The sequence below is a fragment of the Kogia breviceps genome, chromosome 16 (assembly GCF_026419965.1).
Source record: "Kogia breviceps isolate mKogBre1 chromosome 16, mKogBre1 haplotype 1, whole genome shotgun sequence".
NCBI classification, from domain to species: Eukaryota; Metazoa; Chordata; class Mammalia; order Artiodactyla; family Physeteridae; genus Kogia; species Kogia breviceps.
Window position 1 is genome coordinate 9,514,481 of NC_081325.1, and position 15,578 is coordinate 9,530,058.

Here is a 15,578-nt window from a genome sequence, read left to right on the forward strand (position 1 = left end):
CTGCTGGGAGAGATTTCCCTTTCTCTTCTTTGTTCGCACAGCTTCTGGGGTTCAGCTTTGGATCTGGACCCGCCTCTGCGTGTAGGTCGCCTGAGGGCGTCTCTTCCCCACTCAGACAGGACAGGGTTAAAGGAGCAGCTGATTCGGGGGCTCTGGCTCCCTCAGGCCGGGGGAGGGAGGGGCACGGAGGCGGGGCGAGCCTGCGACGTCAGAGGCCGGCGTGACGCTGCACCGGCCCGAGGCGCGCCGTGCGTTCTCCCGAGGAAGTTGTCCCTCTATCCCGGGACCCCGGCAGTGGCGGGCTGCACAGGCTCCTAGAGGGGAACTGTGGAGAGTGACCTGTGCTCGCACACAGGCTTCTTGGTGGCGGCAGCAGCAACCCTAGCGCCCCACACCCGTCTCTGGGGTCTGCGCTTATAGCCGCGGCTCGCGCCCGTCTCTGGAGCTCGTTTAGGCTGTGCGCTCAATCCCCTCTCCTCGCGCCCCAGGAAGCAAAGAGAGAAGAAAAGGTCTTTTGCCTCTTCGGCAGCTCCAGACTTCTCCCGGACTCCCTCCCGGCTAGCCGTGGTGCACTAGACCCCTTCAGGCTGTGTTCATACCGCCAACCCCAGTCCTCTCCTTACAGAAGCCCGAGCCTCAGCTCCCAGCCCTGCTCACCCCGGCGGGTGAGCAGACAAGCCTCTCGGGCAGGTGAGTGCCGGTCGGCACCGATCCTCTGTGCGGGAATCTCGCCGCTTTGCCCTCCGCACCCTGTGGCTGCGCTCTCCTCCGCGGCCCCGAAGCTTCCCCCGTCCGCCACCCGCAGTCTCCGCCCGCGAAGGGGCTTCTAGTGTGTGGGAGTCTTTCCTCCTTCACGGCTCCCTCCCACGGGTGCAGGTCCCGTCCCTATTCCTTTTTCTCTGTTTTTTCTTTATTCTTTTGCCCTTCACGGGTACGTGAGGACTTTCTTGCCTTTTGGGAGGTCTGAGGTCTTCTGCCAGCGTTCGGTGGGTGTTCTGTAGGAGCTGTTCCACGTGTGGATGTATTTCTGATGTATTTGTGGGGAGGAAGGTGATCTCTGCGTCTTACTCTTCAGCCATCTTGAAGCTCCTCCCTTATTTTATTCTTAACTAAACTTTCAGACAATAGGCCTGAGATAAATTAATTTTGTGGAATTCTATTTGTATGAATTTATAATGAGATTCCATGGAATATGAAATCTTTTGGATAAAAACAATGGAACACCTTGAATTTATAGAATTTTTCCGTAGACTTCACCAGTCTTACATACAGTCTAATCAGATGAACATTTTTTAAACAACTTTGAAATTATATGGAAATTTTATGTTCACTATAAGGAATAAGATGATCACTTTTAGGATTTGTATGATAGCAAGAATATAACAGAGCAACAAAGAAGTCAGCGTTATACGATAATGATAAGTGAGAATCTTCTGAACATATCTGACCCTAAAAGAGTAATTTATATAGTTGAATTTTAAATTTTTCTCTTATTCCTTGTTTTTCTAAAACAAGTCTAAAAGGTTCTGAATTTTAGTTTAGATTATTGTGGGCAATCTGAAGAAAAAATAAACATGTATTTTAGTCCTATGTATTATTTTTTTAAGACCAAAAAACATAAGAAATAACGTTTCTGAGGCCATTGTCTTCTTGATATTCCAAGGATATCTTATTCATATTTATAAGTTAAAGGAATAGGGGCATATTGATTTCTTGAGCTGTACATGTGATTACAGTAATCCCTTAAGGTTTGAATTTGCAGAGAACTAAAAATGAAATAGCTTTTTTCCTGCTTTAAAAAAGCTAAGATTTACCTCATGATATACATAGATCTAAATTTCAAAGTCTACAATTCTTGGAAAAGTGTTTATGTATTTAAAATAACTTTTTGATCTGGCAAACCCAATTTTTTAAACTTGTTCCAATTTATAGCCTTGGATTCAGGGTTTTAGCTGATTTACCACTGGGCTTATACCAAGAATGCTTCCTGGAAGTACAGGGGAGGGGAAGAGGTGCCATATCGAACATCTAAGTAACACAGTATTTCTCCTGTTGATTTATACACCTGAGATGTTAAGAGGTGTGCTTTTCCCAACAGGTGTGAATTTGCTGGCTTTTCTCATCATTGTGTTTTCCTATACTATTATGTTCTGTTCCATTCAAAAAACTGCCTTGCAGACTTCAGAAGTGAGGAATAACACTGGAAGAGAGGCAGCCGTCGCCAACCGTTTCTTTTTTATAGTGTTCTCTGATGCCATCTGCTGGATTCCTGTATTTGTAATTAAAATCCTTTCTCTCTTCCGGGTGGAAATACCAGGTCAGTCCCTTCTGTTATTCCCAAGTACGTTGTGCTTTCTTATGCCCTTTGTTTACGAGGCGAGAATACAGTCCGTCACATATAGTAAGTTCTCCATAAATACCTAAAACTTGAATACAAAGGTTTAGGATTTCCTAAGTGTTTTATAATCAGTATTCTCAGATAGGGACTGGATAATGGTACAACCCAGACAAGAATAACAAAAACACAGGAGACAGAGAAAAACTAAGTCTTAGTGTCTTGCTTCCACTTGAGCTACATAGTGGTGTTTCACCAAGAGTACCTAAAACAAAACAAAATATACATGCCCAGGTTTCACCCTGGGCCTCTGAATTTAGTCTGTAGGGGCCAAGGCCTCTACATGGGTGTTTTGTGATTCTAAGGCGCACACCCCTGGTTAAGAACCACCAGTCTGTTTCATGGCCCTGGCTGTGTGGTTGTCACACTTTGCCCTGTGGAGGTCTAATGTTCCATGAAAGTGCCTATCTAAAAGGCCACACCCCTACTTCAACCAGAGAAAATCACCTTTCTTAGTTAGGATTTTGCTTGAAGGCCTTTCTGGGACCTAGATATTGTAGCCAGCCTAGGGTCCACCCAGGGCTCTTGCCCAGCCCTCAGGGAAACAAACTTTGGGATCATGTTCAATGCACTTTTTCAGCCTATTGCAAATCCCTGTGGAGTGTTCCTCCAGGGGTCAGCCCCAAGGATAAGCTGGCTTCAGCCCTCCCATCTCAGGACTTACCTGCTAACCTTACATCAGTGAGTCATCCTGAGATGGACAGAAAGTCTCATTGCTGATCACAACCTCCTTTGAGGACACAACAGACAACAGACAACTGACTCTTGTTCTTCAGTCACAAACTGTTCATATCTTTTTTTTTTTTTAAATTAAGGACAGATAGTAGAGTAATATAAAACGCCATTTAATAAATCTAAGGTATGTGAAATACAAACGTATTCCTTTCGTATTCTTTCCAGTTAAAAAGAAATAAGGAAAAGAAAGAGAAGACAGGGTGGAAAAGAGGAAAGGCAAACATAGAAAAAGGAGAAGGGAGAGATGAAAGGGAAGGAGGAAAGGGCAGATAAAGTCAGAGAAGAAGTGGAAAAGTAAACCGGAGGAAGAACAGACGGATGTAGGGAACAGAGCAAAGAGAAGAGCAAGTAACAGTGTCTGAAGGCTAAGAAATTTACAGGATGGGGAGGGAAGGAGGGGGTCACCAAGGAGAGGGGGAGAGGAAGGATGCCAGGCTTATGTCCAGCTCTCACCTGAGCTGGCAGTTCTCAGGCTTTTCTTTTTTAAATATATATTCTATCAACTTATACTCCACTCACAGTGAAACATTTATTTTTTTAGATGATTAAGTTTATTTATTTATTTATTTATTTATTTTTGGCTGTGTTGGGTCTTTGTTGCTGCGCGAGGGCCTTCTCTAGTTGCGGCGAGCGGGGGCCAGTCTTCATCGCGGTGCGCGGGCCTCTCTCTATCGCGGCCTCTCTTGTTGCGGAGCACAGGCTCCAGGCACGCAGGCTCAGTAGTTGTGGCTCGCGGGCCTAGTTGCTCCGCGGCACGCGGGATCCTCCCAGACCAGGGCTCGAACCCGTGTCCCCTGCATCGGCAGGCAGATTCTCAACCACTGCGCCACCAGGGAAGCCCAGTTATTCTTCTGAAGATGGGGGAGGAGACAGCAGAGTGTGGTGGGGCTGGAGAACCCCAGGTTCTGAAAATGTGCTGAAAATGGTTGTCCACAGAGAGGGCCCAGCTCACTGACTTCAGTCATGTAAGTTGTCGTCAGCCCCTTTCACAGATAAGGCAGTTGAGGTCTGGGGAGCTTAGGGGGTTTGCCCACAGTCACATAGCTGAGAAGCGTGCAACCCCGGGAGCAGGCTCTGTTTAAGGGAGAAAATAGATTTCATCCTAACCAGGCAACTGATGTACCGTCGGCCCTCCGTAGCCCCGCGTTCCAAATCCATGCATTCAACCAACTGCAGACGGAAAATATTGGGAAAAAATTTCCAGAAAGTTCCAAAAAGCAAAACTTTAATTTGCCTTGTGCTGCCAAATATTTACATAGCATTTACATTGTATTTACAACTCTTTACATGGCTGTACCTTGTAATAGGTGAAGTAATCTAGGGATGATGTAAAGTATACGGGGGGATGTGCATAGGTTATATGCAAATACTATGCCATTTTATTTAATGGACTTGAGAACCTGTGGATTTCAGTGTCTGTGGAGCTCCTGGAACCACTTCCACGGTGGATACTGAGGGACAACTGAATTCAGAAAGGACACTGCCATCCAAAATTTCTCCTCACTTTTTCTGGCATATTTCCCTTAATATCCTGTTAGCCTTTGTAAGCCTTCACACAGAAGGAATTCGTTGAGTTCGGAGATACATTCTTTTTTGCTCTTCACATCTTCTGACTGCACTCTGCATATAACAGCGGGGATATGAGGGCAGGGCAGGAAGACCTTCGGGACTGAATTTCAGACCAAGGTCAGAGCTGACTCTGGACCAGAACCTTCTAGTTCTGGACACTGTCCTATTGATTATGAATTATTTCCTCATTTTCCTATAACGAAGGGCAATAAAAACAAGAAAAGTACATTATGTATCAATTTGTAGTGTGTGAAGTGTTTTCACATATCTCCTCCCATGTTGTTTCATGACAACGTGCGAAGTAGTTTCTGAAACTCAGAAACGTCGGTGGTAGGAACTTGAACTCGTAGCTCCCGTGCTCTTCCAGCAAAAGAGCTTTTCCATGAGGTGAGAGAGGGCGTAAATGAGCCAGGTAGCCGTCTCAGAAGTAGCTTTGACTATAAAATGTTATGTGGCTTGTGTCTATGAAAACCTCGGCTTTCTTTCACACTTTTCGTTTCCTTCTCAGAAACAATCACTTCCTGGGTCGTCATTTTTTTCCTCCCAGTAAACAGTGCCTTGAACCCAATCCTCTACACTCTCACAACCAGCTTTTTCAAAGACAAGTTGAAACAGCTGCTGCACAAACATCAGAGGAAATGGATTTTCAAAACTAAAAAAAAAGTTTGTCTACATCCATCGTGTGGGCCGATGACTCCTCTTCACTGAAACTTGGGGTTTTGAACAAAATAAGCCTCGAGGAGAATACAGTGAAACCAGTTTCCTGGTAATGGTTTTGGAGCCCTGGACTTTCAATGGACTACCTAAAAAAGCACAGCATTTGGAAGATGATATCTGCAGTGCTTTTCATCTTTACCAACGGCGAAGCTTTCTGCACAGAGAGCACGGCAGGATGATGTCAGGCACTGCATTCCGGTGGCAGCTGTACTGTTTATCAGCTGGGCTGAGAACCGTGCCCGAGAGCTCTCCTCACCGACATGCCTGAAATGCACAAGTGAATCCATAAATAGTAGCCTGACAAGCAGTTGTTCTCTAGCTCGTCCTTGCGGCCAGCCTGCCAGCGGATGCCCACACGTGGGCGCTGCACGGTCTGTTTTTAAACTGAATTGTGCTGTCCATAAAATAAAAACAGTCACGACATCTAACGCTAGCCTGGCGGTAATAGCATAAGCCTAACATCTCTCTCCTCGCTTTTTCAACGTCAAATGAAATCATCAGCATCCTGTTGAAGCGATAGCGAAGGATTTCCGAGATGTCCGCCCACCTCAAGTCCTGCCCTATGGAGGCCCGTGGATTAGCGGCTCTGAAAGCAGAACTTCATACAAGGTTCGAAGTCGAACATATGACCAGAGAGGCACGCTCGCTGACCATTGGCCTAGTACCATTCACCTTTTCAGTGAGAACTGAGCTCTCAAAATATTTTTCTTAAGGTTGCCCATGGCATAAAGGAAAATTGGGCACTCCAACTGCCAAAAAGTACATTTTAATATGTTTTAAAGTATAATTTCTTAAGAGCAGCATCCCTATTGCTGGCAAGTTCTGCCATCATAGAACACACAGACAAGAAGTGTTAAGGGGGGGTTAAGAACACTGGACTCAGATAAATTCCTATTGTTTTTAACAAAAAAGCTGGAAGTTTGGATTTGTTTTTTGAAAATGAAAAGTAGTTGTGAAGTCCTGGACATGTTTTTATATGGAAAGTTTATATGTGAAAAAAAAGAATCAGGTAAATAAAATTATATTTTGCATTTGTCTATACATTATTTTATTTTATTTTATTTTTATTTATTTATTTTTTTTTGCGGTATGCAGGCCTCTCACTGTTGTGGCCTCTCCCGTTGCGGAGCACAGGCTCCGGACGCACAGGCTCAGCGGCCATGGCTCACGGGCTTAGTTGCTCCGCGGCATGTGGGATCTTCCCGGACCAGGGCACGAACCTGTGTCTCCTGCATCGGCAGGCGGATTCTCAACCACTGCGCCACCAGGGAAGCCCTATACATTATTTTAAATTCAATAAAGACCACAGATAGGGCTTATTGACTGTTACCCATGTTTTTCTTGGTAGAGAATATAACTAGGAAACAAGTACAGCACCGCAGTTAACAAGACACCTCTTTACATTTTTCTTTCTTTCTTCCCCCCCTTTCCAAAGCATGAAGCAGTGAATTAATTTCTTTACTCTTCGCTTCATTCTGAGTTCCTTTAATGAGATGAAATGTAAGCGGCTGACTAAGAACTCCGCATCGCCCCCTACTGCATATTCAATGAGATGCCCTTTTATCCAGTAGCATCCAGGAAAGAAAGAATCCCAGAGTTTATGCATCACAGCTGTGTCGGTAATTTACCTGTTCGTATCCAACATTGACTAGAACCATCATGGGAGTTCCTTTATTTGGATCACTTGAGATACTTCTTACATCAGGGAAATCTTTTCACTCTTATTCTAGAAATAATGTCCCTCCCCATTGACTAGGCCACCCTTTTTCCTTCTAGTTTCCAAATTTCCTCCATCTTATCTCCTCACTATGATTAGTTGCTTCCCAACTTGTCTATTTTTTTTAAATGTCCTTTGCCAGTCCTTGAACATCACATGATTTATTTCTAATATATTTCCCAACATCAAACGCATAAATAAGGAATAGACCCTGAGCGTAGGGTATCTCAATCTTAGCACAAATGTGTCTCCCAGTTTCCCGTTCTCAAGCCTCAGGCATGGGCCGGGAAGCAAGGATCTGGGAACTGTGTCTGTGAATGTCTGCACTCTTACTGTTGAGCTTTGGACATGAAGAGAAGCACAAGGTCAGATGCACCAGGGAATCTGGCAGCATATTTCACGGAAAAATGGAACCTCTATATTGGTCAGCAGCATGACAAATAGTATAAAATTGAATTCTAATAGCTTAGTGATTTACAGTCTTATTCTATACTGCTATATAAATAGAAAACCATCAGAAATATGTTTGATTTTAGCAAATGATAGTGTTTTATCTGGGCTGAGCGAAGTCTTTTGTGTTGGGTCAGACTTGTTTTCTAAACCCAGTATTTCTATGTGGTTGTGAAAATACCACCTCTGTTCATGAGCCATTTTCCATGACAAGATAAACATCAATTAAATGTCACTCCAGAATTTAAGAGGCCACAGACTGTGCCATCTCTGAGTAGGAGAGGGTAAGGGCAAATTACCTGATCCACATCCTATTATGCCTTTGTGTGTAACGTATCTTGTCTTGAAAAGAAAAAAGATACTCTAAAAAATCAATATGGAACTTAGACATCAGTACAGAGAGAGGCTTTGTGGTTTATCTGTACTAGACATAGCCAAGCTTTTCTACATCACTTTGTTTTATTTTATTTTATTTTATTTATTTATTTATTTTTTTTGCGGTACGCGGGCCTCTCACTGTTGTGGCCTCTCCCGTTGCGGAGCACAGGCTCCGGATGTGCAGGCTCAGCGGCCACGGCTCACGGGCTCAGCCGCTCCGCGGCATGTGGGATCTTCCCAAACCGGGGCACGAACCCTTGTCCCCTGCATCGGCAGGCGGACTCTCAACCACTGCGCCACCAGGGAAGCCCACTTTGTTTTATTCTTAAGTTTTATATCTAATTAAAGTTAAACTAGTTTATGCCAATCACAGTTTCTGAAATAGCTTCTTGATGGTCAGGTGCTTTAAGTGAAATTAGGCATATCTGAGTTTTTGTATAAATAGTAGTATCACCTTCCCCCAATCCCATCTTGCACCCCAATTCTGCAGCTTCATCTACCTGGTCTTTCTAAAATCAAGGAGCCACAAAAGCAGACCCAGCTCCCCAGTGTTTGTCTCCAAAGGATGACTCAGTTGCCAGATCAAATTAGCATTTGGTGATTTGCTACCTCTCTGCTTATGCCACATTTTCAAGATTTTATCTCACCCCAGGTGATGCTTCACTCCGCTTTACCATCCTCAAGTTCATAAGCAGTGCAGAAATCCAGAGAATGCACGTGTTAGAGATGAGAAATGGTAAAGACTTCACATCAATCATACCCACCCTATTGTTTGATAAATACTCCAGGGGAGTCTGGAGGAAATGTATCTGCCAAAATTAACAAGGCATACATGTGAGACATATTTCTTTTTAGTTTTTGCAGTATAATGTAAATGGGCATATGGTTCTATTTAATAAATAGACTTAGGCAACTTTACTCAAGAAACAAAACATTGAAGATAAGTATTGGTGTTTTATTTCCTTATTCTGGTAGATAAGAGAGAATGATCACAAAGATCTCTCTTATGCATCTATTTATATATTTATCTGTTTACGTATGTTTCTCTTTATATGTCAGTTGTCTGACATCTTGTTTATGAAAGACAGAAGATGTATATTTAATAATGATAGTGCTTATCTCTGACCAGGAAAATGAAATGAAATTAGATGATTCTCCTTTTAAATGGCTTTTCAGTGGGAGATCTCAAAGTCCCTGAGAAATACTTCCCAAAGCCCTGAAAGCTAGTTGAAACCTGTTACTCCATGTATTTCATTACACTGGTCTTCAGGATATCTCTCCACATGACACATACAGAAGAACCAAATTACAAATGAAGAAACAGAGAACAAAAAGGCCAAGTGACAAAATTGCAGACCCATAGCGGGGATCTTCTGCTGTCTGAGCAGCCTGGCCCCAGTCCATAGTGACATCTCCTACCCCCAGGACCTGAGGAAACGCATAACAATTGTGAGTTATAAACTCATAACTACTTTATACAGAAGAAATTATTTCTGGACTATCTGGGAGCTAGTAAAACATTCACTTGTTGAGCGATTCCCTGACTTCATGGTGCGAGGGTGTCTGATTCAGTATAGGTTTTGTAATGAAAGCTGTATACTTTCTTGCTGAGACAACACACATTTAATACAAGGAAATACACTGTCAAAAGTGAGGGGGGCTGATGACGTAGTTCAAGGTCAGCCATCAACTACTTCCAAGACCTCGGACAAATATCTTTAAATCTCTAGCATTCTCTATAACTGACTTTCCTTAAGATTATATCACATAAACTGACATCTTGGCCCATTTCTGGGAAGATCTATTATGTCGATTATTGTCGATTATTGCTGAAGGTTGATATGGATTAAAAATCCAAAAGTTTACATAGAGTTCAAAGATCATTCAATTCTCAATTTCCCTTTTCTCAGGAAGAATCAATGCACAGAGCCACCAATGTTCAGAAATCCACCCCTTTCAGTGGATTTCCTTCCAGGAGGCTTCTATTCTGGAAAAAATACTGAAGCAAAGCCTCAGACGTTGAAGCTTTTCTAGGACACAGGCACTTACAACAATACAGCAGTAAGTACAACTTAAAAATTAGGTGGCCTATTGCTAGCAAAATCCAGGAATGCAGAGATCAGGATAATTAACAAGCAAACATCTTAACTACAAATCAGACTGATCTCTTCACATTAAGTGTATAAATAAGTCTACTATCACCTGCATTATCCTCTTAAACAGACATAGATGCACAGGGATATCCAGCACTTAGGACTGGGTATGCTCCTGGGGAAAATGTTGTCAGGATAAAGAGACAATGACATACCTGATGTCCCCGTGGAACCAGCGTAGAACATGTGGTTCTTGACCCAGGATTCAGCTCCACCTCCAACTTTGTACCATCATCTGTAAACTCCCTCCCCGTGTCACCAGCCTCTCCTTCTCTCTGCTGGCTCTTTCTCCTCAGCTCACAATGCTCAGAATTCTTACCACAAAGAAGACAATCCCACCATCCTGCACCCTCCTTTAGCATCTGTCTTATTCTCACCTTCTCTTTATAGCTAAACATTTTGAAAGAATAGTACCTTGTTGGTCATCAGCATCTCGCCTCCCATGACTTCTCAACCACTGACTCCCACCCTCACCACTCCACTGAGCTGCCCTCATGAAGATCGAACCACTATGTTGTACACATGAAACTAATGTTATGTCAATTACACTTCAATTAAAATAAATAAATAACTTTTTTTCATTGAAGTATAGTCTATTTACAATGTTTCAGGTGTACAGGAGTCTCTGGCTCTTCCATCACTGCCTGTTCAGGAAGACGCATCAGGCCACAGGAGGGGGAGAGTAGAGGAGGGGTAGTAGAATCTGGCTTCTCCAGCAGCTACTGAAGAGGCCAGGGCATGTAATCTGAAAGTGCAGGGTGATTTACTCCCCTCTGAATGAACTTTGTCCATAGGAGAGAGAAGAGAAAAGGGGGCCAACGGATCCATTTCCACTTGTCCTGCTCCAGGGAACTGTTCCTGGGAATACGTTCCCCTAAAGCCTATCCAGAGACACCTCCTGTGGCCAGGTGGGTCCACCTGCCCGGCTGCTCCTCTTGGCTCGTTCTGAAGCTGTGGCATTTGCACAAACCTTGCATGTGCTCCCTGTCCTTCTCGGCTTCACGTTCTGCTTCTCTCGGCCTCACTGCTCTAGGATTAGCTTCCTCATAAAGCACTAGCTCTCAAACCTTGCCTCAGGCTCTGATTTGTCTAGGGGATCCAGGCTAAGACATCCCACAAGCCAGCAGTTCAGCTTGCAGGTGTTCACCCTAGAGAAATCGAAGCACGTGGGCACAGAGAGATGAATACAAAGATGTTCAGTGCTACAATGTGTGTTCAATATTTGTATTAGCACAAAAGCAGAGGCAATCCAGCTGTCCTGCAGTAGGAGAAAGGGTAAACTATGGCTTATTAATTAAAACAATCCATTATCATACAACAGTTAAAAGTGATCTCGTGTATCAAAATAGAGAAATGTCAAGAACGTAATATTGACTGAAAACAAAGTTATAAAAGATGGAGTACACTATATCAGTTACACAAAATTTTAACATACAAGACAATATATCCCTTATATATCTTATACATGGGAATGATATTCTGCAATTTGAAGAAAGGATTTACCTCTGGGAAAGAAAAAAATTTTTAATCTCTCTTTAACAGTTGTTCTAAAAAAGAAAAAAAAAGACCTAAAGCAAATATCACTAATGTGATTATCTGTTTAATTTTGCCAGTGTATATATTGTTATCAGTTATATTGGGTTGGCCAAAAAGTTTGTTCGGGTTTTCCATAGCATTTTACGGAAAACCCGAACGAACTTTTTGGCCAACCCAATATTAGTTCATAAGCTTTTTTGTGGTTCCACCATCTTTTAGAATTAAAATTTAAATGACTTAAGCCCTCATCCTGCATATCATAACGTTAGAATGTCCCAAAGTCTCTTCAAGCGAGGTTTCTTTGAATTTTCAGGGGATTTACAATTGGCTAAATCGGTTCCTGTTCTGTGAGCGCTTTCCTTCTCCCCTGATCTCCATCTCTGGGCCTCCTCTAGCCTCAACTGTCTGGACCACGGGCCTCAGTCCTCCCTCGATATGGCGCTGCCACCAACACACTCACAGCAGAGGGATACTGGAGAGAGGGCTGTGTTATCCCACAACTCCGTGTACCATTAACAGACTTATAGTTGAGGGTAATGAAGACAGATTACAGTTCAGTTAAAAAAAAGAGGGGGGGGGGCTTCCCTGGTGGCGCAGTGGTTGAGAGTCCACCTGCCGATGCAGGGGACGTGGGTTCGTGCCCTGGTCCGGGAGGATCCCACATGCCGCGGAGCGGCTGGGCCCGTGAGCCATGGCCGCTGAGCCTGCGTGTCCGGAGCCTGTGCTCTGCAACGGCAGAGGCCACGACAGTGAGAGGCCCGCGTACCGCCAAAAAAAAACAAAAACAAAAACAAAAAACCACAAAACTTAAATAAAATGTGTTCTAAAAGCTCATTCAGTCATTTCCCTCTCTACATTTAGGCCCACACTGTCTCACTGTCTCCATCTTCTGGGACTTTTCTGTTTTACACACACACACACACACACACACACACACACACACCTTCTCCCTACTCTGACTGCCTTTTCTGTTTTACACACACACACACACACACACACACACACACACACACACACACACACACCTTCTCCCTACTCTGACTGCCAGCCGTTTTATCCCACAAATTCTGTTAATCCCTTCTTCAGAATCGTTTTGTTTTTCACCCCTGCCCCAAACTGACTTTCAAGCCTACCCTTGCTTATCCAAAATATGAATCCACATCGTTAAACAAAGGGCCTTCAGTTTAGGATCTCTGCCCTTTGGCTGCACAAAACAGAAGGAAAAGCTTTGAAATTACAGGCTTTCCTTTAGCATGAACAAATTGTATGAAAGATAGCTTTCCCCTACGGGTCTTTCTCAAAACAGAAGGAAGACAGTATGAAAATTCACTTTACGTCTGTCCAGAATAAATCTGCAAGGGTGGTGAATCTCCCCCAACGCCCCACCACAGTTTACCCAACTCAGCGCCCCTACACATATATACAAGTGCTGAAAGCCCTGAAATCTAGGTCTATTTAGTATAGCGGCAAATAATTCCGTACACCTTAATTGATACTGAAGAAATATCTGCATAATGCTCCAGTATTAGAATTAGTGTCCATAAGGATGATGCCTTAGATGTGCATAGCCTTCCACAGTTTACAAGGAACTTTTATATAGAGCACGATCTGTAAAGAAATACATAAGGAGACGCAAATACTTTTTAGCAGAACTGAAACTAAAATCCAGTTCTCTCGACACAATAAAATTCTTTCCACTCTACCAAGCTGTATCTAAACTTATGTCACCTAGAAAAGATTAGATTAGTATGAGTACTATAGAAAGGATAAGGTGAAAAGAAATCTAAAAGATTTCAGAAGAATTCACTTCATAGTTTAAGCTTTGGTGGACAAATGGTTGTCTAGAACAGTGCCTAATGCATAGTAGGTGCTCAAGAATTTGTTGAATGACTGAATGAAATGTGTATGTCCCTGGCTGCCTGAAATCACTCTTTAGTTATCCATAATAACCCAAGGGTTTTAGATGGTTGAAATGGTGTTATCCAGGATGGAGGGAGATGTGTTTATATGTATGGAGATAGATATATATCTCCAGAAATTCCCCACCTCTATTACTCTCTTCCTTGCCTACATCCTTTGTCTTCAAAGCCACATTAGAAAGTATAGATCATGAATATATAAGAAAACATACCCAGGGGTATAAAAACCATACCTAGAAGAAGACACTGAGATTCAGGTAAGATTTTTTCACAACTTTATTACCTGCTGAATAGAGTACCCTTTGTGTAATCTTTGGTGAAATCAGACTCTCTTAAAGGCGAGAGCATATGTGACTTCCTTCCTTGTTCCTGGTGCTGAGGGTGAATGTGGCCATGCAGAGCACAGAGGTAATAGAAAGTGAAGTAAAACCCTTGACTTTGATTCACAAGAGGGGACAAATTTGCTCAGAGAATGGGACTCGTCAGAGAACAGACCTCGGTCCCACTCTCAGGAGAGACCGCCCAGTGGCTGAGCAAACAGCAGAGTTTTATTTGGCAGAATTTGCTTCAGGGAGTTGAGGAGAAAGAAGGGATCCAAAGAGGAAGACTGCAGATCCAGTTTTAAACCCCTGTGCAAACAGTGCAGTCAGGTTGAAGCACACTGGAGAATTTAGAACACTGGCCGAAATAGAATCAATATCTATCTAGCAAAAAATGCCAGAATGTTATCAAGTCACCTGCAAAGCATATGAAGAAGAGAAAAGGGGTCTCTTTCTGCACCAAGAGACAGCAATCCCTGAATAGCTTCGTGGTCTTTCACCATGAGAAGTTGAAAGAACATTGCCAAATAGTGAACTTGTATGATTGTATTGAATAAAAAATTTGCTAAAGGATTCAAACATCTCGTGATAAGTGAACGTGAATCAAAAGAAACAAAACTCCATTAACTCAATGCAATTTTGAATCAGCAGATATTGAGGATTCAGTTTAAGAGTTAAAAAGATTTGGGAAGAGCCTCTAGCCAAGGAGAGAACGTCTTCCCTGGGGGGTGGATTAAGGAAGTAAAATATAGCATTCCCTGACTTCCAGAGTGGCTGAATGACTTCGACGGGACCGCCAGATCTCCTCCCCGTCTCAGTAAACCCCAACTCCCTGCTGGGGCCACTCCCACGCTGACCGTGGTACTGGAAAAGCCACAAACCGGTGATTTGTTTTTTCTTTTTAACAATGTAATTAGCATCGCACAAACTAAACTATGGCAACACTGAAAGGAACTTAAATTAAAAAATGAAAATCACCCATAATCCCCTCACTTCAATATAATATGATTTTCATTTATTTATTGTCTATTATGTTAATAGATATGTTTCCCCTCATTGCAAACCCAGCATATATACGATTACATGGTGCTGTTTTTCTCTGGCGAGAGTGTAAAATTTTTTCATGTTCCCCAGTTTTCATAATTGTTCTTTTTTTCTATATTGAGATTCAGTGATTTTCCATTGAAGTATTAATCCTAATTGATTTAACCGCTTCCCTGCTGTGAAGCATTTTGGTTCTTTCCAACTTTGTTCATTCATTCAGAAAGCATGAAGTGTGTTTTATGTGCCAAACACTGTACTAAACATTAGAGACATAAATAGTCCCTGCTCTTGACAAATTCAGGGGAAAAGAGATGGGGTCACTGAAAGGGGGACCTGGAACCAAACTGCCGGGATCCAGGGCTCCCCGTGGCGTTGGTCTTGCATCCCAGCTCACTTCACCCTCTGCCTAATCTTCTTCCTCCCTCTCCTTTCCACAGGCGTTGGTCCCGAGAATACACCCTAATAACCCCCCTGAACACGAGACTGTCTCAGAGTCTGCTTTCTGAATACACCGACCTGTGAAACACCATAAAAGAAAGATGAGCTTTTCAAACCCGTGGGTAGAAATGCAACATAAATCTCACACCGGGGATCAAAAGACCTAGTTCAAGTCCCAGATCAGCCACAGAGAGGCAGTGTGATCTT

The 15,578-nt window shown here is 43.1% G+C and overlaps 1 protein-coding gene across 1 annotated transcript in view; it reads left to right on the forward strand.

Moving 5' to 3' along the window:
• RXFP2 (relaxin family peptide receptor 2) overlaps window positions 1-5,550 on the forward strand; it is a 96,115-nt gene extending 90,565 nt beyond the window's left edge. Inside the window, 3 exon segments of the mRNA XM_059042189.2 lie at window positions 2,099-2,317; window positions 5,208-5,360; window positions 5,363-5,550. Coding sequence (XP_058898172.2) covers window positions 2,099-2,317; window positions 5,208-5,360; window positions 5,363-5,469 — 479 coding nt within the window. The 3' untranslated portion in view covers window positions 5,470-5,550.
• The last annotated feature ends 10,028 nt before the right edge of the window (window positions 5,551-15,578 follow it).